General features: G+C 43.7%; 1 protein-coding gene across 1 annotated transcript; it reads left to right on the top strand.

The window, feature by feature from the left end:
• The first annotated feature begins 1,288 nt into the window (after positions 1-1,288).
• Positions 1,289-22,659, top strand: SSU72 (SSU72 homolog, RNA polymerase II CTD phosphatase). The gene is made up of 5 exons (XM_038159846.1): positions 1,289-1,459; positions 7,406-7,549; positions 17,850-17,989; positions 19,884-20,002; positions 21,995-22,659. The coding sequence occupies exons 1-5, from the start codon at positions 1,380-1,382 to the stop codon at positions 22,094-22,096; spliced, it is 585 nt and encodes a 194-aa protein (XP_038015774.1). The 5' UTR covers positions 1,289-1,379; the 3' UTR covers positions 22,097-22,659.
• The last annotated feature ends 2,682 nt before the right edge of the window (positions 22,660-25,341 follow it).

Raw genomic sequence — 25,341 nt, 5'->3', positions numbered from 1 at the left:
GAAATCCTGATCTCCTCAGCTGTCCCTTCATGTCAGAAATCCCGATCTCCTCTGGCTGTCCCCTCATGTCAGAAATCCCGATCCCCTCTGGCTGTCCCCTCATGTCAGAAATCCCCATCTCTGGCTGTCCCCTCATGTCAGAAATCCTGATCCCGCTCGGCTGTCCCCTCATGTCAGAAATCCCGATCCCCTCTGGCTGTCCCCTCATGTCAGAAATCCTGATCCCGCTCGGCTGTCCCCTCATGTCAGAAATCCCGATCCCCTCTGGCTGTCCCCTCATGTCAGAAATCCCAATCCCCTCTGGATGTCCCCTCATGTCAGGAGTTGTGCAGAGCCACAGGGTCCCCCCTGAGCCTCCTTTTCTCCATGCTGAGCCCATTTCCAGCTCCCTCAGCCTCTGCTGGGGTTCCAAACACTTCCCCAGCCCCGTTCCCTTCCCTGGACGAGGTGAACGAGAAGCTTTACAACCATGGAACATTCCGAGCTGGAAGAGACCCACAAGGATCAGAGTCTAAGCCCCTCACCCTGCCCAGACACCCCCAAATCCCACCCTGTGCATCTCTGAGAGCAGCTTCCAAACCCTCCTGGAGCTCTTGGGGCTGAGACCATTCCCTGGGGAGCCTGGTTAGTTCTCCAGAACCCTCTGGGGGAAAATCCTTTCCTAAAATCCCACTTAAACCTGTTCCCGGGGTCCCATCCCCGGTCCCCACAGAGATCAGTCCTGTCCCTCCTCTTCTCCAAACCTTCCTGGAGCTCTTGGGGCCGGGACCATTCCCTGAGGAGCCTGGGTAGTGCCCCAGAACTCTATGAGGGAAAAACCTTTCCTAAAATCCAACCTAAACCTCTCCTGACACAGCTCCACCTGTTCCCGGGGTCCTGTCGCTGGTCCCCACAGAGATCAGTGCCTGTCCCTCCTCTTCCCCTTACGACTTTGTACATTGCAATGAGGCCAGCCGCCTCCAAGCCCTCACGCTCCTCATAAAGCTTCTCCTCCTCCGAGCACCAATACCTTATAAATACATCATTATCTGTATATAGATATCACACCTACTAAAATATCATTTTTTATATATTATTTATCGCCCAAAACTCGGCGTGAGGCGGCACAACCCTCTCCGTCCACGCTGCGCCCGATGCTCCCCACATCTCGCCGGCGACTCGCACTGCCCTCTCCCTCGCCCAGCACCCTCCGGTCCCTTCTCCCGGCACTCCCCTCACGGCGGCCGCGGCCGCTCCGCCTCCCTCTCGCCGTGCCGCGGTTGGCCGCGGCGGGGCCCTGCTGACACGTCCCGTCCCCGCCCGCCGCGCTGCCGCCGCCATTTTGTGGAGCGGCGGCCGGGAGGGAGGGAGGCGCGGGCAGCCCCAGCGCCGTGCCCGCCATGCCGTCCGCGCCGCTCCGCGTGGCCGTGGTGTGCTCCAGCAACCAGAACCGCAGCATGGAGGCGCACAACATCCTCAGGTAACCGCTGCTGCCCGCTTCATCCCCCGTGCCGCCGGCGCTCCGCTGTCAGGGAGGCGCGGATGGGGCCGTGCTCTGGGGCCGGCGCCCGGCCCGGCAGGCCCGTGGTTGCGGGACAGCACTTTGCCTTCACCCTGCCTTCATCCCGCTTGTACCCGCTTTTCACCCTGCTGCCGCCCTGTTTATACTCCCTTTTCACCCCCCTTTTATCAGCTTTTTACCCCGTTTTTATCTCGCCTGCTCCGCGCCCCGCTCCAGGCCGCAGTCGGGGTCCCGGCCCTCCCTGACGGAGCTGCGGCCCCAGTGCTGGAAACACGGGCCGGGCACCGGGGTGGAGCAGGGCCTGTGTCTCGCCGTGTCGAAACTTAAATGGTCTCTTTTTTCCTGTTTCTTTTCTCCCCCACTCCTTCTTCTTTTATTTATTTTTTTTTTCTTGAGTCCATCTGAAAGGGGCCCACAGGGAAGCTGCATAGGGACTCTTCGTCAGGAGCTGGAGTGATAGGACAAGGCGTAATGGGTACGGAGTGAAAGAGGGGGAATTTAAGTTAGATGTTAGGAAGAAAATTTTTTTTAGTGTAGTGAGATGCTGGCACAGGGAGATTGTGGCTGTCCCATCCCTGGAAGTGTCCAAGGCAAGGTTGGATGGGGCTTGGAGCATCCTGGGGTGGTGGAAGGTGCCCCTGCCCCTGGGTTGGGTTTTAAGGTCCATTCCCACCCCTAACATTCTGTGAAAACTGAGCCACTCTGTGCCCTGGAAGGGAGCCCTTTCTTCTCGCAGGAGAACCAGAACATTCGGTTCAGAGTGCTAAATGTCTTTGAGATTATGAGTGTTAATCTGTTTAGCACTCCCAGTGCGCTCAGTTTGGCTGCAGAGGTGAGATGGGAGACTTGGGACAGACAGATGGACAGGAGAGACCTGATCTGCCTGGAATCGTGTCCCTGAATCTTCCCTTTGCCCTGCAGGAACATGATAAGGATGTTTATTTTATTATTAAAGTTATGCAAAGAAACATTCACATTAGAAATACATGTTGATGGCATAGGAAGCAAAACAACTGTGGGTAAGCTGTGTGCTACATGTAAATAAAGATTTATTTTATAAAATAAATCAAAATAAAAGCTTTGAAAGGAATAAATAAGAGAAGCATTTGGTCTGGCAGCCATCTTACAGTGACAGCATTTCACGCACTTCACGCTCACTCTCGGCATCTGATGTTACCTGTGGCAGTTCTGTGAAAACAGGACGTTGTTTTTCCTCTAATAACGCTGGAACTGAGTTTTAATTGTTGAAAGCTGAGTGTTAAGGACAAAGTTAAATTTACTTCTGATGTCTGGCCTCTTCCTTCCCCTGTGTTTTTGCAGACATAAATCACTTCCGGTGTGACTGATGTTTGCCAGACGTGGCAGGGGTGTTTTTTAAAACTCTGTTCTCCCTTAAGATTTGAATTTCAAAGTAACAAAACCCTCTTTAGAAAACGTTTCATTTTATTAACGTCTTTTGCAGTTACAGCAGCAGTGAGATAAATAGCAAAGCAGAGATAGATTGCTGATGCTGCTGTAGAGAAATACCAGCCCGTTTGCCAGTACACTTGAGGAAAATGCCTGTGTTGGCTCCAAGCCAGCCTGCCTCACCCGTCCAGGGCAGTGTGTTGCAATGCAGTTGAAAAAAACCCACATGATTCAAAGAGGAAGAAGCTGAGGAATTACGAAATTTTAAGGTATTTTGTTAATGGATGACAAGGCTTTAAAAGACACAGATTGTCCGGGGTCCAGCATTCAGCGCGTGTTTTGCAATTAACCAAGTTTGAAACGCTTTGTTCTGATTTCCCAGCAGAAGTCAGGCTGAAGGGCTGTCTGGAGTTTGTTGATAGAGTGAGAGCCATCACCAGAGGGCCGAGGAAGCCGAGGGGAGCAGGAAGAGCAGTGCAGGAAGCCACGGGCCCTCCTTAAAGCCTGTCAGAGCGGCTGTGTCGCCCCGCCCCAGGGCAGGTCTTGCTCACCCTGCGTTATTTGCTTTCGCAGGCTCTGCCGGGGTGGGGCGAGGTGAGAAGCCCTGCACAGCAACAACAAAAACACCCCCCTGTTGCAAACACAAATCCGCGCCACAGTTGCTGGGACAGAAATTAACTCTATCCCAGCCAAAAGCAGCACGTTCTAGAAGTGATTTTATCTTTTATTTTATATTTTGTCATAGAGCATGCAGACTCAGGCCATGGTTCTCCCTCAGAGCAGGAAGGCAGAAGGGTAAACCTCTTACAGCCAAACTTTTTTGATGCAGCAACTTCCACGTTTCTGTTGGCTTGGTCCTACCCTGATGGCTTTGGAAGGAAGTTCCTGAGGTCAAGTTCTCTGTGTTGCTTACTGGCAATTAAAATTAAAAATTTCTAAAATGCTGATATACACTGCTGCCACATACCCCTTGTTGTAGAAAGCTAACTTTTAGGAAATTAACAGCATGAACATGAGAGCCTAGTGGCAGGGAAATTAAAATACTGCAGCCCCTGTAGCAAAAAGTTAGTTCTCATATTAATGTTAAGATTTCAGTACAACATTGAGGTGTGAGAGAACTTAAATTGCTCCTATGCTGTTTCCAGGAGTTACTCACAGCTTCTCTCCTGACAGCACCGAAATGCAGGGAGGTACTGACATCTGTATTGCCTAATTTAAGAAATCCTAAATTAATAACTCCCTTAAGAAGGAGATATTTTCACGTTTTTATATGAAAGCACACTTTGATTCGACAGCTTAGTAGTGATAATGCAGATTACAAGTTGTTAGTGTTCAAAGTGAGTTAACAGTGCTGTTGTCCTGCTGTTCAGCAGTGTGGGCTTGTTTTGGGGGGTGTTTTTTAATATTGATTTGGTGGCATAAGATATTTTCTAAGTAACCTGCAAGGGTTGCTGGTTATTTTCCTGCTACCTCTCGTGGAAAGGGATGTGGTAAAATTAGTGATTTGTCCCCTGAAATCCTTCACCACTCTGAATGCAGTGGCACTGCAGGATTTATTGCATTTGCTTTAATATTTACATATTTATAAAAATTATAATACCAAAATTCATGTTATATATTTATATAATATTTAATATATTTCCTACAGCCATTGGAAAGGAACGTACAATAAACTGAAAAGCAATTTAATGAGAATGTGTGAGATCCCCAACTAACAGTGAAACACAAGAAAGGTGTGGACAAGAGTTCATGTCTCAAGCTGCACAGATTGTTATTATTTCTTCTGCCAAAATAAATAATAATAATAATAATCTCCAGTGCTCCCAGTCAGTGCAGTCCAGGTTGGTTTTTGATTTCAGAATTATTTCCAGTGAGCTCTGGGGGAGTGCTCAGGGGCACTGACCCTTTGTGGTGAGCTGAGAGGTGAGCAGGGTGCTGCAGTGGCATCTGGGCAGTGACTCTGTCCTGAGCACACTGGGGTTTATCTGCACCAGCCTGCGTGGAAACAACCTCCTGAAATGTGGTCATCATTAAGCTGTTAAAGTTTAAACTCCAGTTTTCAGAAGATAGTCTGTTAGTTTGTCTTACTCTTCGCTTTTTGTGCCAAAGCTCTTTTTTTTCCCCATCTTCTGAGTGGTTTTACCAGGTCGAAAGCAAACCCCTTGTCTTGTAGGAATTGTTCATTTTTAAAAGTGTGTCACGTTTCCACAAACACCTGATGATTCACTGCACTGGATGTGTCCAGCTATTTCATAAAAGCTGAATAATATTTAATAAAAGCTCCTGACTGATGGCTCTCTGTGGGCATTTTCCCTCTCCTGTGCCCCAGTTGTTGCAAGAAATGTGTTGAAATGTTTTTAAAATATTTTATTGTACCTGGGGCATAAAAATTGACACTACCACTCACCGAGGTGCAAAACATGCAATTCCATGTGAGGAACTCATATTCCAGCTTTTCCAGGAAATCATTTTGAATGGGTCATGGGCCTTGGAGGCACAAATTTTTGATGTGTTGAACGTCAAAGATTTCAGATTGCTTTTAAGGAAATCATGCAAACTTCAGGGACTTCTACAGCGATTAGAGGTGGAGGTTTGAATGTGTGTGATCCAAGCAGATCTGTTTCAAAGAAAAATGTTAAAGAGAAGAAAAGATCAAATTGAAACATGAATTTTTTAGCACTGCAATTTCTTCTGTCCATATTATGTCTCTCTTCACGTCCAGTAGAAGCAGCAGAATCAAAACTTGAATCTGCAAGTATTGCAGGGAAAGTAAATGAACAGTGACTCATAACTGCACCAGTTACATGTGATGGAGGGCTGGCAGGGACAAAAAATTGCACTTTTTTTCCACTTGTATCCATTCTCGGTCACCAGTCCTGCAGAAAGAAGCAAAAAATCCTCACATATCTTGTCTGTTTACAGAAATAAGACACCTATAAATAGTTGCTGGAGGGAAAAGTGTGGGGAAGCAAGAAAAGGGAAAGGAGGGGCTGCGTTCCAGTGGGAGGAGCTGAAGGGAATAAGTGTCGGTAGTCTCAGAGCTGTGTTTGGGGTTGGGCAGGAGGTGATCACAGTCTCTGCCCAGAAGCATTTGGGGTCACTCTGGGGACATCTTTGAAGGCAAGCAGACAGTTTGGGTTGGTGTCTTCTGGATTTCCTTGGATGTGCAGACCAGGGAGCCTGGGGCCAGCTCTTGCTCTGGGTGCCAGTTCTGCTCACCTCCCTCAGAGGGGAGCACTGCAAATTTGGGGTTATTTCTGGGGGTGTGGGGACACAGGCACTGGGTGTTCACTTGCTTTTGCTTTAACGTTGTTCACTCCATCCAGTCTCTGCTAAAATCATTCAAGCTGAAAGTGTGAGTCCTTAAAAGAAGAGATTAACTCCTGGTCTTGCTTCAAGTTGCTGTTTCAAGTTACGTTGTCATTACACACCCAAACGGTGATAGCAACAGTAATTTACCTTGTAACTTTGTCCTTTAGACCACCAGAAAATCACTTTTTTGTCCCATTATTCAATAGATTGCTGTATTTTTTTAATAATATTGAAGGAGGTATTGAGTATCTCAGTTAATCAGCAAGAACATTTTGGCATTACTCCTAAAGGCGAGCAGGTTTCTACCTTTTTTTTTTTTTTTATTAATTATAACTATTAAACAAGTAGCTGTTAATAAGAGTGGAGTGAAGCAATCCCTGGTTTAGCCAAGAGTTTTAGAGAGCAGCCAGCAGAACATCTGTGTAAAGGTAATTGCAGTGCATGGTTTTCAGTGGCAGCCACACAAATATTTGTCCTGGGCTAATTAAATTCCACTTTGGGCAACAAAATGAGAAGAATAATGCAGTTAGGCCAGGAGTCTCAGCAGGACGCTTGAGTATTGATCAGCAGTACAGTTACTTATTTGTGTCGAGAGAAAACCACCTTTGTCTGTGTTGTCGTGAGTACAGAACGTGTTTGTTGCAAATCCAGGATGTCTGCAGGCACAAAAGGAAAGCACAAATGACATTTCCAAACAGCCGTGTACCATAATTGTAAGAAATTTCCTCTCAAATAGAGGTGCTTCCCTTGAAGTGGTGTGTGAATTCAGATTGTAACTGCAGGGAAAATCCGTGCTTCCCTTGAAACGGTGTGTGAATTCAGATCGTAATTCAAGGAAAATACGTGCTTGCCTTGAAATGGTGTGTGAGTTCAGATTGTAACTGCAAGGAAAATGCACGTTGGGAACTTCAGGCAGTTTGGTTGCTCAGCTGCTGCTGGCTAAGAGGTGTTTTTAAGAGGTGTTTTTAAAATTTACTCTTGATGTTCTTCAGCACTTTAAAGCTGGCTAAGAGGTGTTTGAAAAGGTGTTTGTAAGAGGTGTTTTTAAAATTCACTCTTATGTTCTTCAGCACTTTCAAGCTGGCTAAGAGGCGTTTGTAAAATTCATTCTGGTATTCTTCAGCGCTTTGATTTTCAAGTGCATGCAGTCTAACTGTCTTCTCCCCCTTGCCTTGTGTCTTTCAGCAAACGAGGATTCAGCGTCCGATCCTTTGGCACGGGGACTCACGTGAAACTGCCAGGACCAGCCCCGGACAAGCCAAATGTTTATGACTTCAAAACAACATATGATCAGATGTACAATGATCTGCTTAGGAAAGACAAAGAACTGTATCCCTGTGGCATGGCCTCTTTAAAAAATCCAGTGTGGTTCATCCTTGAAAGGTGTAATTCATTATTTGGCATGAAGGATCTCTAGAGTTGCTTGGCTGGCGAACTTGAAATGATTTAATTTATAGGAGGTTTTTTTTTAAACGGTGGGCCTCTAACGCTCCCTTGTAAATTGTTACCCAGTTGCAATGCACACATCCCAAATGCTCTTTTGTAGTGTGTTACCATGTTTAGCTCTTGAATGAACACATCAATGCCCTCAGATTGTCCATTGCCTCCCCTGCACTGTGGATCCTTCTCAGTGCAAAGACTGTCCTGAGTGTGGATTTGGGAAGAGCGACCACCTCGACTTTAATGTTGTATTTAGCTCAGACAAACTGCCAGGTAAGGCTTACAGAATACTTTCTCTGGGAGAGAGGATGCCTTTCATTAAAGAGCTCACCCTTCTCACTGAGGATTTTGTGATATGTGCTTTGCTCTGTGCACCAAGAAAAAATAACTCTGTAGTTGATTCTAAAGAATGGACAGAGGAGGGCCCAGTAACATTTAACCCTGGAGAGCAAAGGTGATCAGGGTTAGGCACACTACTGATAATGTCCCAGCTGCATTATTTTAAAATACCTGTCTTTAAAGTTGATTTTTTTTTTTAATAAGAAAACCCACAAACAAAACTTGGGGAACTCATTCTAGATGTTTTTTCAACAAGGATCCTTTTTTTTTTTAAAGTTCAAAATGCAGGATGTAGTCTTAATATATCACATGTGACGTGCTGGTTTATTTGATTTTTTTTAATCCCTCTGCCTATAGAGAAAAGGAAAATCTTGCAAACCCATCTTAATGAGGTATGCCATATCCATATCCTGATTAAAAGAACTGCTTAAAAGAAAATTCCTTGAACCGAGAATTAATTTTAACAAGCACCAACGACTTGAGATTTCCTTTTTGAATTCCTCACTGCTGCTGTGCTGAATGTGGCAGCACTTAAGAAAAACCAAACCAACAGGAAGCCAACCTGTTTCCCCCCTCTCAGCATGATTTGGAGTCACCATTGTGGTTCTGCTCCATGCTTTGCTGTGTTCCCCAGGTAGATTTGCAGTGTAACAGCTAAACCTTTTCTCAAGATAAAGGAGCTTTAAACAAAAGCCACTGCAAGGGAAATAGGGCAACAGCAAATGCCTCTGTGACTTTGCTTTTTTGATTCTCAGATAATTTAAGGTTTTCAGACTGAAGACTGGCAGCACAGAAAGCAACTCCATTTCCAGAAGTGGGTTTTGAGGGTAAAGGCTTTAACCAAAGCCAGAGCTGCTCTCATCAGCGACTTGTGGAATAGTTTTTTGTGTCCCAGGGGCTCTCAGTTCTGTTGGGTGAGCATAACTTCCGAGAGGGGATGGGAATTACCTGTGGGGTGGGAGGGGCTGCTCTCCTCATGGGCTTGGAGCGTGGTTGGGATGGGGGTACAAAAGGAGGGGTGGTTCCATTTGATTGAGCTGCTTATTCTGTTTCCCAGCCTTGCTTTCATCATCTGTACTCTGAAATTCTGAGTCCCGCTGCCAACACCCTGCTTGTTCCCGTGTTCCAGTGAGGAGACACCCGAGGTTTGAGTGCTCTCCTTGTGGACACCAGCTGCTCAGTGACACTGTGGCTGTGAGGGAACATCCTCTGCCCAAATAAACAACCCCCAGCTGGCAGAAAGCAGTGGCCTCAAAGCAAAAATGAGCTGCTGCACTGCTGGACCTCACTCAGAGCAAGGTTAGAGAGAAGAGATGCACTGAACCTCTACTGTTCCCTTGTGAGGAGGGGCAACAGCTGTTAAAAACCCACTCTGCAGAGATGAAAAGCACCTTCACTGCAGTTCATTAGTGAAGTGTAGAGCACAGGCTCTCGTACCTTGAAGGCATATGTTGAATTTCAGCAGCACAGGAATAGGGGATTAATGGAGCCAGGAATACAGATTCAGTTGAGTAGGTGGTTACAGTAGATCTAAAATGGAAGCACTTCAAAGCCTTTTAAGATGTGGCAGTTAAAACTTAGAGTTAAAATAAGTATCAGCATCTCTGATTGAGTTTTTAGAATGTAGCTTTTCAGTTCCCTGAGCCCCAGTTGAGGACTGCCCCAAAACCATTTAACAGTGTTCTGAACATGCTTCTTTAAACATTCCTCTGTTATTTCTAGGACAGCAGTAGAGAATTCTGCTCCTAATTTGAGGAGGGCACAGCCAGGGTCTGTAGTTCTCATCCACCACCTTGTATTTCATCTGTAACCCACCTTTCCCACACTAGGATTATTTGTCCTCAGCATTGCTTGCCCCTTACAACTCTGTGAAGGGGTTTGAGGAAGGACTTAATTCTAATTCTGTGGTGCTGACCTTAAAGCTGAAACAAAAATAGAGCAAAACTGCTGGTGAGCTTTGCCTTCAAGTGAAGGCAAGAACTAGTCAAGGCTGAAATTTGCTAAATAGTTTAAATTTAAACTCAGTTTAAATCTTCATCAGCAGTTGATGTTGTGCCCAAGGATAGGAGCTGTTCAAGTGGAAATTTGGCCAAAATTCTGCAGGAATTGCTCCTGGGTTCTTTAGCAATGTGAGTAACTCCATGGCTGATTCCTTTCCTTTCCTCATCACTGATGTGTCTGTGACCCTCACATTAAAGATGATTTTCACAGATGGGGGGGTATTTTTAATTAGGATCTCTAGGCAGCCTGCACCTACCCTGCAAGCTTGGCCTCCTACTCTGCTCCTGACATTTTTTGCCTCCTCTTTTAATTTGACCTCCCTAACTTCAGACAGGATTCCAGTTTTAGCTCCTTAGCTCCATGAGATTATAAAACTGAGGGGAGAAACATGGAAAACATGTCCTGAACAAGTTCCTAAAGCTGCTTCAGTTAGGAGGAAAATTCCAGAAATGAAGAAGAACTCTGCATCTCCCTTGAAGATAGTGATTCTTTTCTGTCCAAAAAACCCCAAAATCTAATCTTGGTGATGGGATCTAGCTTTAACTCTGTGAGCTCCATCTTTAAGTTGGATGCCCATGTGATATTTTATATGTAGCTCAGTCTTGAGGGGTAACTGACCTAAATTCTGCTTCAGGTAAGCTCTTCATGCATGTCTTTATCTTACATTTTCATCTGGTTTTTTTCTTCATGGATTTTGAGCTGCTGAGCACTTGTCAGCTTCTCTCCTGAGCTGTCATTCCAGTGTTCAGCACAAGAGCCGTGTCTCTGGAAGCCACTTTGGAATGCTTCATTTAGATCTGTTGAGGGATATTTTCTATTTTTTTGGTTGGATTTGGGTATTTTCTTCTCCATTTTTTTGAAGCCTTTCAAGAGCTAAAAATAGTTGAATTCATGGCCTGTGTGTCAGTGGCAAAACTTCTTCCAAAAGCAGAGCAGTACGAGTCTCATTTTCTTTCTTACCATGTCTTACAAAGCACTTCAGTGCTCCTGGAAATAGAGAGAAGGGATGAGGGTGGCAAGAAATGTTTAAACTGGATTTAAACAGGCTTCTGAGAGGCACGTTTCTGCAAATCAACGTGCTTCCAGCCACAGGCTGCATTCCAATCCCTTTTTCTCCATGAAGGGTTGTGAAACGCTTCACAGAATCTTGGGCCTTTCAAAGGCAGCAAATTTTCAGTACCTCTTCATCTGCCTTCTGATCACACTGCCTTTAATCTTGGCTTCATTCACGTTAAAAAGGAAATACATCAAATTATTAAAAATATATGAGCTGGATATATATTATTCAAATACTATTTCCCCTGTGTTTGGCCTGTGGGATGTGGCAGAAGCTACAGACTCTGATCTAATAGCAAATGCTTTTCAACAGCATAAAACACCCTCTATCATCCTGTCTCTTCCGGGTGATCTGAAAGGTTTATTTCCTTATCCAAGGGGAGTCCCAAATGTGCTCTGAGGAATTCTGGCTGAAGGATCCAGTGTGAGGCTGATGGCTCTTGTAAAATCCATTCAGAGCTGCAGTGATTCCATTCTTTAGGGCTTTTATCCCAGTTGGAAGGAGGGGAACGAATTCTTGCCTTGAAGTTCCCTCCCAGGAACACAAAACTTCTGTGCCAACATTAGGGATGCTTACACTTCTTTTTTTCTTCATTCCAAACCAATTCCCGTTTTCATTTCAACTGTAATTCTTTAATCTGGCATTGATTGCAGGCCGGGAATGTTCCCTGCACACCTCATCCAGCGTGCTGCTTTCTCTGCAGGCTCCTGGTGCCAAGTGGCCCTGCTGTCTCTTGATTGTATTCTCAGGTTTCCCAAATGTGCTCAATGAAATGGTTTCATCCCTTTAGGCTTTGTGCTTTGCTCTGTCTGAGGTACCTTCAGCTGTAACTGGAAATTCTGAGCTTCACAGCACGAAGGGTGGCAGCACCAAAGCCGCTTTGGAAATGGCTGCTGCAGCCCCTGTTTCCCTGGCAAGGGGAGGATTCCTCCTTTCCCTCAGACCTCTCCTCAAAGCACTGCCCCCCTCCCAGTCCTGCATTTGCTGCTCCTCTCTGGAGCCTGGCACTGCTTCCAGAGCTGAGGGCAGCAGCCCCAAGTCCTGTTGGAAGGGACCTTAAATGTCATCTCATCCCACCCCTGTCCATGGCAGGAACAGCTGGCATAGACCAGGTTGCTCAGAGCTTTGTCCAGCCCTCTCCCTCACCTGCTGCTCCTTGGAGTGACTGCACAAGTGACATCCCTGTGTCACTCACTGCCAGGGGATCAAACACTCTGGATTCCAACAATCCAATCCAAGCTCCTCTTGAAGTTCCCACTTGCATGAAGTGCAGGCTCAGCTGTTTGATGGCACAGTCAGACACAGTGCCACATCCTGGAGTCATACTGTCACCCTTGTCCTTCTGCCAGTACATCTGTGACATCCCTGCTCCACCTCTTTGCCACCGGCCTTGGCCATTACTCCCTCTCTTTTCCCTCTGGCAGCTGGATCTGTCAATTCTCACCCCAAATACAGCTTGAGCTGCTCAGCACTGATAAATTCTTGTCTGGCACTTGAGCTCAGGGCTGAACTCAAGGTGTTTGCTGCCTTCCCTGATGTGAAAGCCCTTCAGCCTCAGCTTTGGGCTCAGCCAGGCTTCAGGAAGTGAGCGGGGCTGCCATGTGGTTATTTATATTTGGAGCAGCTCCTAGGAGCAGTTGGATTTATCCTTGCAGCTCATGACTTACAGATGCTGGGTGCTTGTCCTTCACTAGGAAAAACAAGTTCAGGTTTTTTGCAGCTCATTCTTGCAGGCACAAATGTTGCAGAAATGTCACGGAGCCCAGCTTAGCATCTTCCTGATCATTTTGGATGGCATATTTTAGAATCCCAGACTGGTTTGGGATTGGAAGGGACCTTAAAGCTCATCCTGTGCCATGAGCAGGGACACCTTCCACTGTCCCAGGTTGCTCCAAGCCCCATCCAGCCTGGCCTGGAACACCTCCAGGGCAGCCACAGCTTCTCTGGGCAACCTGTGCAGGGCCTCCCCACCCTCACAGGGAGGAATATTTTCCTAATATCCCATCTCACCCTGCTCTTTTTCCACTTGAATCCAATAGAATGGTTCAGCATTGAGATTTTCTCAAGTCAGGGACCAGCAGAAGACTCGTGATGAACAATCTGGTTTCTTCTCAACTGCAGTTTCCATTCTAAAGGACAGGCATTGTATTAGGAATTTTTCCCTAATATCCCACCTCACCCTGCTCTTTTTCCACTTGAATCCAATAGAATGGTTCAAGATTTAGACTTTATTAATTTAAGGACAACAGAAGACTTGTGAACAATCTGGTTTCTTCTAACTGTAGTTTCAATTCCATAGGACAGACATTGTATTAGGAATATTTTCCTAATTTCCCACCTCACCCTGCTCTGTTTCCACTTGAATCCAATCGAATGGTTCAGCATTGAGATTTTATCAAGTCAGGGACCAGCAGAAGACTTGTGCACAATCTGGTTTCTTTTCAACTGCAGTTTCCGTTCCAAAGGACAGGCATTGTATTAGGAATTTTTACTGATTTCTACTCTTTTTCCACTTGAATCCAATAGAATGGTTCAAGATTTAGACTTTATTAATTTAAGGACCCACAAAAGACTTGTGAACAATCTGGTTTGTTCTAAACTGCAGTTTCCATTCCAAAGGATAGGCATTGTATTAGGAATATTTTCCTAATATCCCACCTCACCCTGCTCTTTTTCCATTTGAATCCAGTAGAATGGTTCAGCATTGAGATTTTATCAAGTCAGGGACCAGCAGAAGACTTGTGCACAATCTCTGGTTTCTTCTAACTGCACTTTCCATTCCAAAGGACAGGCATTGTATTAGGAATTTTCCCCTAATATCCCACCTCACCCTGCTCTTTTTCCACTTGAATCCAATAGAATGGTTCAAGATTTAGACTTTATTAATTTAAGGACCCACAAAAGACTTGTGAGCAATCTGATTTGTTCTAAACTGCAGTTTCCGTTCCAAAGGAGAGGCATTGTATTAGGAATTTTTACTCATTTCTACTCTGTTTCCATTTGAATCCAATAGAATGGTTCAGCTTAAGACTTTATGAATGTAAAGGACCAGCAAAAGACTTGTGCACAGTCTCTGGTTTGTTCCAAAGTGCCCGGTTTCCATTCCAAAGGACAGGCACTGTTCTCTTGGTGTGAAGGCAGTTGCTGCAGCCGTACCCACTGTGCTTGGAAGTGGAATTTGTGGTGCCTGTGCCCATTTCCAGTCCTTCATTCCCTCTAAAAGGAGCTGATTCTGAAGGTGGAAGATGCTTGGGCAGCCTCACCCCCCTCACACATTTCACTTAAGGAAATATCAAGTTCTAGACAAACTTTGACTCAAGGTGTTCTGTTTATAACGCAGATACTAAAAAATAAATAAGGATGATATGGAACAGAGACCTGCAAATGCCACTCATGCTCTGGTGAGAAGCACTCTGCTCTGCTCCTGCTTTTCCCCAAGAAGAAATGCAGTGTTTGAGGAAATAATCAGCAGATTTATTTGAAGATGTAGAAGCTTTGGGTGCCAGCCATTCCTTTAAAGATTTTTTTTTTTATTCCCTAAAATGGGTGTGTACATTTTAGCAAGTGTCGTTTGCCCAGTTAGGTTTAATAAATTGGCTTTTGTATTTTTAGGAATGGCCTGGGTTGGAAGGAACCTTAAATATCATCTCATCCCACCCCTGTCCATGGCAGGAACAGCTGGCACAGACCAGGATGCTCAGAGCTTCACCCAGCCTGCCCTTGGACACTTCAAGAGATGGGAATTTCAAATCTATAGAATTAATTTCTATACCCCAACACTTGCAGCTCAAATCACTCGTGAGCTCCAGCTTCACACGGGAGTTAAAAGCAAACTTGCTGACTGCTTGGATCAGTAAGATCCTTTTTCATTAATCATACAGGATAGGGACTTGAGCCTCTTGGCCATCTCTAGGTTGGTGCTCGTGGCTAAAAGTGGGTTTTGGGTCCTGTCAGTGACAGATAATGATAAAATTTGGAGGGGTGAGGGTGTTTGGAGGGTGAGGGATGGTTACCCAGATGTCTGGAGCAGGGACCCATCTGTTGGATGGTAAAAGGCATTTCTGGTGACAGGAATTTGAAATTTGGGTAGCAAAAGCAGTGAAAGCTTTAGGGGTTTAGCTAAACACTTTTAAATCTATTTTTTTAATAAATATTCATCACTAGTATGGGATATCCTTAGCTCAAAGGAGAGAATGCACAGTCAGTAACAGAAATTCTCCATGAGAATGAGCAACAATGCTGTGCCTGTTGGAAAAACCCAATTTTGTGCTGCAACATCTCCTTTTAATATCAAACCTTTCCACTGCTGAGTTGTCCTGCCTAAATTCCACCACACTGGGGACCTGTCCAGCACAGGTGCTCCATTAAAGGTGAAAGCTGAACTGGACTCTGCAGAAATGAGGTGGATTTACTCTGCCAAGAGTTGGTGAAGGGAAACGTAGGCAGGTTCTGGTGTCCTCCTGGGCATGGTTGGGCTACAAAATGTGACAGCACAGAAAACCAGGGGGAATTTTGTCCTAAAAAGAGAGCAGGGATGCACAGGACAGGGAGAGTGGAGTTCAAATCTGTTGGGAGGAAAGCAGAGCCTGACTTAAATGATCCAGCACCTGCCAGTGTGGTGGAAACCATTCAGAAGTTGTTGCATCTGCATTCACCTGAGCTCCCAAAGAGCAAAAAGCTGGGTTATTACACCTTGGAATAATCATGTGCAGAGCCTTCCTGCACATTAATAATGTGCACACCCCCTTCCTGGCTTTCTCCAGGTAAAAAAAGATTCCAGGCAACCAAATAGGAAAGCACCATAAATCTTCCCTGCTTCTCTCAGTCTCCTTTTATAGGCAGATGGACCCTTGGAAAAAAAATAAAAAAGAAAATAAAATTTAAAAAAAAAGCTGTAAGTTGGCAGCAGAGAGCTGGGCTGTGAACAGAAATCTTGTGTGGGTTTGGGAATCTGCGTAATTCTGTCTCCAGGCTCACTCAGGAAAGCGAGGGGACAGATGCCAGCAACATTTTATCCTAGAAAGGGAAAAAAAGAGAACCCAAAGAAGTGTGTGGGATGTTGTGGATTTTTTTTTCTCCCCCCTGTTGAACTGCAGGATGTAGAAAATGAGGAGTGCAGAGCCCGGGGAGGGCTCCCCTTCCAACTGAGCGGGCAGATGTTGGCATATTTTGGAAATGGCAGATATTTTGGAGATGGTATTTTGAAAATGCAGTCATTTTCCTGCTCTGGCAATAACCAGAAGTCTGAGATGGCTCCATCCAAGTGGTTTTTGGTTTGTTTTGTTGTTTTTTTTTCCCAAACGTGACAAACCCCAGGAGAGTTGCCAGGGGTGCTGGTGAGAGCTTTGGGCTGTAAAGGACAATTCCTTAAGAATATAAGGAGAAACCTTTTGGGAAAGAAGAGTAAAAAAGGCTTGGGAGCGACGTGGAGAAAAGAAATGCAGCAGAAGTCAGGCTAATTGACAAGATTTAATTGTGCTAAACACCCTAACACTCGGTTTGTGGTGCAAAATTGAAATTACAAGTAGTTGAAGTGCAGTGAGGCAGACGCACAGAGGAGCTGAATCTATTTCCAGCATGAAGTAGACCCTTGTAGGTAGAAAGCTGGCTTTAATTTTTAATAGAAGTTAAACACTTGAAGGATTTAAGAGCTTTGGAGGCTGTTTGCTTGAGCAGGAGCTCTGTGAGCACGCAGGTGCACATCTGGGCAGTGGAATTTGAGCTCCTGCTAAAAGGTATGCAGGAAATTGTTTGTCCTTTGTTACAAAAACAGTAGGAGTGTTTTCTGGAAAGAAATACCTGTCTGTCACCTTTTCAGCAAGGAAAGAAGCCCAGCTGACCTCTTGCATATTGCTACAAATGCTGGAAATTGTTTTCTTCTCAGAGTTGTTATCTCAAGAAATTACGGGCTGTTATCCTTGCTGTTACATTGTAAAAATACCTACTCAGATGGCTAAAAATACAGCTGTGCTGAAGTCAGGCAGAGATGCATCCCCTTCCAGGCTTTCTCAATCCAAACCTTTCCTGGTATTCCCAATTTACCCCTAAAAGCTTTCCCTTCAGAGCCTGGTTGGTTTTACTGCAGCCAGCAGATTTATGTGGCAGTCAAGCCTGGAGTGCTCCCAATGGAAGTGCACATCCCAGAAGGGTGGAAAACAGTGGGATTAGAGAAGCCAGCCTGAAAAGGGGGCTCCAGGATGGAAAATCAGAGCTTCAAGGTTACAGCAGCAGCATAAATATAGCTCCCAAGCAGCATCACAGATTCCTCTCACACGGTGATGAAGCTCTGACAGGCACAAAGTCAGTGTTTTTCTTCATTCCTCCCCATTTATGCATCTCAGGATATTTTTATGGGCTGTGCTTCTGTGGTTTCTTTGGCTTCCTTTGGAGTTGCAGTTGCATAAATCCACATTTCCAGCTCGGGCTTTGTGCAGGTGGCACCTGAAACACCTCGGGGTGGCCTTTGAAGAGTGAGGAGCAGGGGCCGGGAGGAATGTAGGACATCCTGCTCACAGAACAGCACAGCCTGGGGGTCACGGTATTTATGGATATAAAAATAGTTGCTCAAGAAAAATTCTTCCTCTGAGAGCCTTTTAAAGCTGTGGTGCCAGTGGCAGGTCTGTGAGGGGGGTCACACTCACCTTAGGAATCTCTTTAGTGCTCGCTGATTTTTAGATTTGCAAGCGGAACTATTTCATTTTAAAGATAAGTTAATAATTTACCTTGTGCTGCTCATGTGCTCAGAACCATGACTTTCCTTCAAGTAAAGATACTTAACTCGAGCAACTTCAGATACACACAGAACGGAATCTTACACATGTTGGACAGAAATAAGAGAATCAAGCCACGGCCAGAACGATTCCAGAACTGCAAAGACGTTTTTGATTTGATCCTAACGTGTGAAGAGAGAGTCTATGATCAAGTAGTAGAAGGTAAGGAGCTTGAACTGATAAATCAAGTTCATTTTGGGGTTTTTTTTCCCTTCTCCTTGAAGTCCTCCACAAAGCTGGAAATCTCCAGACTACTGGAACACCAGTGAGGACAAGAGCTGCGGTTACTGATGTGGATTTATTCACCACAGAAGGGATGGCTGAGCCCTTGTCCCCAAAAGGTGCTGGCAGCAACTCAGAGTGTGTGTGCACAGCAAGGAAATTTATAGAAACTCCGTGTTTGGGTTGGAAGTGCTCATGGATCTCAAAAACTGAACAAATTGGGGATGAGCTGATGGAAAACCAAGCCTGAGCTGCCTTCCCTGCAGGCTTCCTGGGAGCTCCCGAGCAGTTTATCCCCATTAAACACCTCCTGGCAGGTGGGGTGAAGCACAGACAGCAACTAATTAATGTTGACAAGAGGGTTTAATTATTCCAGTGCTGGACACATGGGGAGTAACCTCCCAAAGATGTGTAAAAAAAGTCACAAACTCCTGCTCTCTGTTTAGCCAAAAAGGTTTTACATACTCAGGTGGTTTCCAGGACATCTAATACATCATTATTGCCTGGCCCCACTTTGTGTTTTAATTAGCTGAGTGTCCATTACAGCTGCCCAGTTGTCCTCTTAATTGGGTTGGTGGGCTCCGAGATGGGTCAGGGGGTTCTTTGAAGAGGAAGTAAGAGGTCTTCCTCATGGTGAACTCTTCAGCTGTGGAAAGCTGGCAGGGCTTCTTGACCTGCTGGTGCCAGCCCAAACCTCCCCTCACAGTTCCATTATTCCCAGAAGCCCAATTGTATTGATGGTTCCTGCTCTTTTAGAGGATATTCCATGTACTGTAAAATCCATGTTCCTGCTCTTTTAGAATACTACAATACTGTAGAATCCGTGTTCCTGCTCTGTTAGGATACTCCATGTCCTGTAAAATCCATGTTCCTGCTCTTTTACAGTATTTCATGTCCTGTCCAATCCATGTTCCTGCTCTTTTACAGTATTTCATGTCCTGTCCAATCCATGTTCCTGCTCTTTTACAATATTCCATGTCCTGTCCAATCCATGTTCCTGCTCTTTTACAATATTCCATGTCCTGTCCAATCCATGTTCCAGTGCTTTTTAAAAATGAGCAGTTCAAACACTCCAGGTGAGGAAGCCCAAAATCCTTCTTGACTTTTGAGGTTCTTGCTCTTTAGAGATTGTCAGAGGAGCAACAAGTTCTTTTGAGCAGGGAAAATGAACTGCCATGACCATTTCACAAATCTGAGTTCATGTGTTTCCAAAATCCACCTCTTGCTTTTGAAATAAAAGGGATTATTAAGAAAATAATCTATAAAATATATAAGATGTAAAAGTATAATATAAAATATATAATATATAAAATAATATAAAATAGAATATATTATACAATATCTAAAATAGAATATATTATAAAATATATAAAATATATGATACAATCTATAATATAAATATATTATATAATATATAAAATAATATATCAAATATAAATAGAATATAATATACTAAATAGAACATAAAATATAGAAGATATTAAATAGAATATAAAATATAATATTAAATATATAATAATATATCATACATTCATAAATGATTTTAATAAAAATATAAAGTAAATAATAATATATGATAGAATAATTATAGAAAATTATTTATACACTATATTTATATTTATGAAATCTCCATTATCTAATATAAAATCTATTATAAAATATATAGAAGTTATTATAAAGAAAATATGAAATAAATTCTAAAAACTACTTTGGAAAATTTGAATGTGACAACACCTATGTATTTTTTACAAACTAATTTCTAATTTTTTACTTTTTGGTGTAAGAGCTGACCCCGTCCCACCCCAGCTGTGCCGCTGTGCTTTGTTTCCAACAGATTTGAACTCCCGGGAGCAGGAGACGTGTCAGCCCGTGCACGTGATCAACGTGGACATCCAGGACAACCACGAGGAGGCCACGCTGGGAGCTTTCCTCATCTGCGAGCTCTGCCAGTGTGTGAGTACACAGCAGAATGCCCCGTCTGGGCTGCCCTTCCCTGGCTGTGCTTGCTGCTCCAGAAACTCCTGCATTTTGCAGCCGAAATCCGCGTCAAAATGCAAATTCCCACATCCTCCTGTCCTCCCGCCTTGCGTTTGCGGGGTTCCCGGGCGAAGGGAGGGATAATCATTATTGCCTGGCCCCACTTTGTGTTTTAATTAGCTGAGTGTCCATTACAGCTGCCCAGTTGTCCTCTTAATTGGGTTGGTGGGCTCCGAGATGGGTCAGGGGGTTCTTTGAAGAGGAAGTAAGAGGTCTTCCTCATGGTGAACTCTTCAGCTGTGGAAAGCTGGCAGGGCTTCTTGACCTGCTGGTGCCAGCCCAAAACTGCCCTCACAGTTCCATTATTCCTAGAAGCCAAACTGTATTGACGGTTCCTGCTCTTTTACAATACTCCATGTCCTGTAAAATCCATGTTCCTGCTCTGTTAGGATACTTCATGTCCTGTAAAATCCACATTCCTGCTCTTTTAGATATTCCATGTCCTGTCCAATCCATGTTCCTGCTCTTTTACAATATTCCATGTCCTGTCCAATCCAGTGTTTTTTAAAAATGAGCAGTTCACACACTCCAGGTGAGGAAGCCCAAAATCCTTCTTGACTTTTGAGGTTCTTGCTCTTTAGAGATTGTCAGAGGAGCAATAAATTCTTTTGAGCAGGGAAAATGAACTGCCATGACCATTTCACAAATCTGAGTTCATATGTTTCCAAAATCCACCTCAGTTTTTGAAATAAAAGGGATTATTAAGAAGGCTCATTTATTATTTTATGATATTATAGAAAAGAAAAAAAAAGGAGACTCAGAGGTGCCCTCATCCCTCTCTGCAGCTCCTGAAGGGGGCTGTGCTCAGCTGGGGAGACTCAGAGGTGCCCTCATTCCTCTCTGCAGCTCCTGAAGGGGGCTGTGCTCAGCTGGGGTCGCTCTCTTTCTCCGGGCAGCACTGACAGAACAAGAGGACGCAGTCTCAGGCTGCCCCAAGGGAGATCCAGGCTGGAATTGAGGAGGAAGTTTTTGACACAAAGAGTGGGCAAACACTGGAATCATCTGCCCGGGGAGGTGCTGGAGTCACCATCCCTGGATGTGTTTGAAAAAAGCCTGGATGTGGCACTGGGTGCCGTGATCTGGTTGAGGTGTTGGAACATGGACTCGATGATCTTAAAGGTCTCTTCCAACCTGGAAATTCTGGGATTCTGTGATCTCAGTAAAATCAGAATATCTGTGCTTTGGGAATGATCAATAAAAACAGGATATCTGTGCCTTTGGGAATGATCAATAAAAACAGAATATCTGTGCCTTTGGGAATCTCAGTAAAAACAGGATATCTGTGCCTTTGGGAATTTTCAATAGAAACAGGATATCTGTTCTGTATAATCAGGATATCTGTGCCTTTGGGAATTATCAATAGAAACAGGATATCTGTGCCTTTGGGAATCTCAATAAATCAGAATATCTGTGCTTTTGGGAATTATCAATAGAAACAGGATATCTGTGCCTTTGGGAATTATCAATAGAAACAGGATATCTGTGCCTTTGAGAATTATCAATAGAAACAGGATATCTGTGCCTTTGGGAATCTCAATAAATCAGAATATCTGTGCCTTTGGGAATGATCAATAAAAACAGAATATCTGTGCCTTTGGGAATCTCGGTAAAATCAGAATATCTGTGCTTTTGGGAATTATCAATAGAAACAGGATATCTGTGCCTTTGGGAATCTCAATAAATCAGAATATCTGTGCCTTTGGGAATGCTGGGAATCTCAATAAATGATCCATAAAATTGGGAATGATCAGTAAAATCAGAATATCTTTGGCAGTGCTGGGAGTCTCAGTAAAGTCAGGTGCAGCCTGCCCAGTGAGCTTTCCCAGTAAACCCAAAAATGGGATTATCAGAGCTTTCTGACCATCGGACCCTTGGAGTTTGGTTGCTCAGACTTTTCTTCTCTTGCAGATCCAGCACACGGAAGACATGGAGAATGAAATAGATGAGCTGTTACAGGAATTTGAAGAGAAAAGTGGAAGGACTTTTCTTCACACTGTCTGCTTTTATTAAAGCACCTCTGTCTCCTAGGCCTTAACCCAGATGAGGGAAGCATGTGTTCAAAGTTCTGATGATACTGTATTTTCCTGGGAAATGAATATTGATCTCTTTTTTTTGGTTGTTTGTTTGGTTAAAAACTCCTTTTCTGTGTCTTTTTATTTTTGTTTCAGGTATTCTGTCACAGGCAGGCAGAGATACTGGTTGGGCTTGTACATATAAAGTGATTCAAAGGATACACAAAGGCCACCTATTTAAAAATTCAAATCAAGATTTTTTTTTTCTTTAAATCCTACTTTAATTATTCCAAGTAGGTTTTTTAATTATAAAGAGAATGTTTCTTGAATATAAGTTTATAATGTATTTTTTTCCAGCTTTTGGATTTGATTTATTTTATTTCAGTTGTGCTTTTTGGTTTTTTTTTTAATTTTATTTCGATGTGACAGAATGGCTGAACTCTGTGAGGATGTGAATGGAACAATAAAAAACTGAGTCTCTGTATATTATTAGCTATAAAGTTGGAAGCATCCAATAAAAATGAATAAAAACCTGGAAATTTGTCTGGTTTCAAAATAAAAGCTGAGGAGGCGTGGCTGTTCTTTTCGAGGTAAAAATGGAATATTTGGGTGAGGTGAATTTTGGTGAGCCTTTAACTGGATTTAGGGAATCTGGGGCAAACTCCAGCCAACAGAAACAATTTAAAAATTGTGATTAGGTGGGGTCACAATAATAATTGTGACTATTATCACAATTCATCACAATAATTAATTGTGATATATAAATATATATAATTATATATATTATATATTAAAATAATTTAATTTTACATTTAAATTTTAAATAATTTCATTTAAAATAATTGTTAGTTCTATAATTTATGTGTTATATATAGTTTATATAATATATAAATATATATAATGTATAATATATCTAATTTATCTAATATATAAGATTTTATCTATTATATTTCATTTATATAATATATAAATATATATTATATATAATAATATATATAATTTATCTAATATATAAAATTTTATCTATTATATTTCATTTATATAAATATATGTTATATATAAAAATATATCTAATTATCTAATATATAAAATTTTATCTATTATATTTCATTTATATAATATATAAATATAAAATGAATATATAATATACAATGTATTCTGTATAATATATATAGATAAAATGTATGTATGATATAGAAATATATAATATGTTAAAATATGTTAAAATTATACAAAATATATCTAATATTTTATAGCAATTATAATATTTATTATTGTAATATTTATTATTATTACAACAGTCGATCCCAATAATTAATTTTGATAATAATCATTATAATTTTGATAATAAATTACCAACATTCTCCTTGGAGCTGCCGTGCTGAGGTTTGGGCCGAGCCCTCGGTGGCAGCTCTGCTCTGGGAGCTGAGCCTGGCTCTGGGGTGAGACCCAGCCCGGGGCCAGCTCCGTCCCTGGCCACTCTGCAGGGGGGTCACTGCCTCGCGTTTGGGGTTGGGAACGTTCAATATCCCACAATTTCCTCTGCTGGGGGGTTTTGGGTGTTAAAACCCCTCGAAGCAGGAATTCTGTGAGGGAATGGGAGCTGGAGCAGCAGCTGTGGTGAGCTGTGCAGAGTTTCTTTGCCTGGTCCTGTCCCATCTCCAGAGGGGTCACTGCATCGCATTTGGGGTTGGGAATGTTCAGTAACCCACAATTTCCTCTGCTGGGGGTTTTTGGGCTGTTAAAAACACTCAAAGCAGGAATTCTGCAAGGGGATGGGAGCAGCAGCTGTGGTGAGCTTTGCAGAGTTTGTTTCCCTGGTCCTGTCCCATCTCCAGGTGGGTCACTGCATCGTATTTGGGACCTGGAAATCTTTAATAATTCAGAATTTCCTGTGCTGGGTTTTTTTTGGTTTTTGGTTTGTTTTTTTTTGTTTTTTTTTTTTTTGCTGTTAAAACCCCTCAAAGCAGGAATTCTGCAAGGGGATGGGAGCAGCAGCTGTGGGGAGCTTTGCAGAGTTTCTTTGCCTGATCCTGTCCCATCTCCAGGTGGGTCACTGCATCGCATTTGGGGTTGGGAATGTTCAATAACCCACAATTTCTGTGCTGGGGTTTTTTGGTTTTTTTGGGGTTTTTTTGCTGTTAAAACCCCTCAAAGCAGGAATTCTGCAAGGGGATGGGTGTTGGAGCAGCAGCTGTGGTGAGCTTTGCAGTTTGTTTTCCTGGTCCTGTCCCATCTCCAGAGGGGTCACTGCATCGCATTTGGGGTTGGGAATGTTCAATAACCCACAATTTCCTGTGCTGGGGTTTTTTGGGTGTTAAAAACACTTCAAGCAGGAATTCTGCAAGGGGATGGGTAACGCAGAATTTCCTGTGTTGGGGTGTTTTGGGCTGTTTTATAGTTAAAGCAGGAATTCTGTAAGGAGATGGGAGCTGGAGCAGCAGCTGTGGTGAGCTTTTGCAGAGTTTGTTTTCCTGGTCCTGTCCCGTCTCCAGGTGGGTCACTGCATCATAATTGGGACCTGGCAGTCAGGATTTCCTGTGCCGGGGGTTTGTTTTGGCTGTTCAAACCACTCAAAGCGGGAATTCTGCGAGGGGACGGGAGCTGGAGCAGCAGCGGTGGTGACAGCTTGGGGACGAGCAGGAGCCACAGGCAGGGTGGGGGGTGCTGCTTTTCCAAAGGGAGCAGCTAATTGTTAATTAGGATGGAGTTTAACAGAGCCATTGCGGTTAGGATGGAGTTTAACAGAGCCATCGGGGTTAGGATGGAGTTTAACAGAGCCATTGCGGTTAGGATGGAGTTTAACAGAGCCATTGGGGTTAGGATGGAGTTTAACAGAGCCATTGTGCTTAGGATGGAGTTTAACAGAGCCATTGCGGTTAGGATGGAGTTTAACAGAGCCATTGCGGTTAGGATGGAGTTTAACAGAGCCATTGCGGTTAGGATGGAGTTTAACAGAGCCATTGCGGTTAGGATGGAGTTTAACAGAGCCATTGGGGTTAGGATGGAGTTTAACAGAGCCATTGCGGTTAGGATGGAGTTTAACAGAGCCATTGCGGTTAGGATGGAGTTTAACAGAGTCATTGTGCTTAGGATGGAGTTTAACAGAGCCATTGTGGAGGCAGCTCACCCATTAGAGAGTCCTTGCTCAGGTGTGAATGTCCCCTGGCTCACAGCAGCTGTGACAGTGCCACTTGGGCCAGGGCCAGGGTGTCGTTTGTCACCTGTCAGGGATTTTTGGGA

Source organism: Motacilla alba, chromosome 21 (genome assembly GCF_015832195.1).
Source record: "Motacilla alba alba isolate MOTALB_02 chromosome 21, Motacilla_alba_V1.0_pri, whole genome shotgun sequence".
Lineage (NCBI taxonomy): Eukaryota > Metazoa > Chordata > Aves > Passeriformes > Motacillidae > Motacilla > Motacilla alba.
Note: the sequence above shows the minus strand (reverse complement) of the source record. Positions and strands in the feature narration are given on the sequence as shown.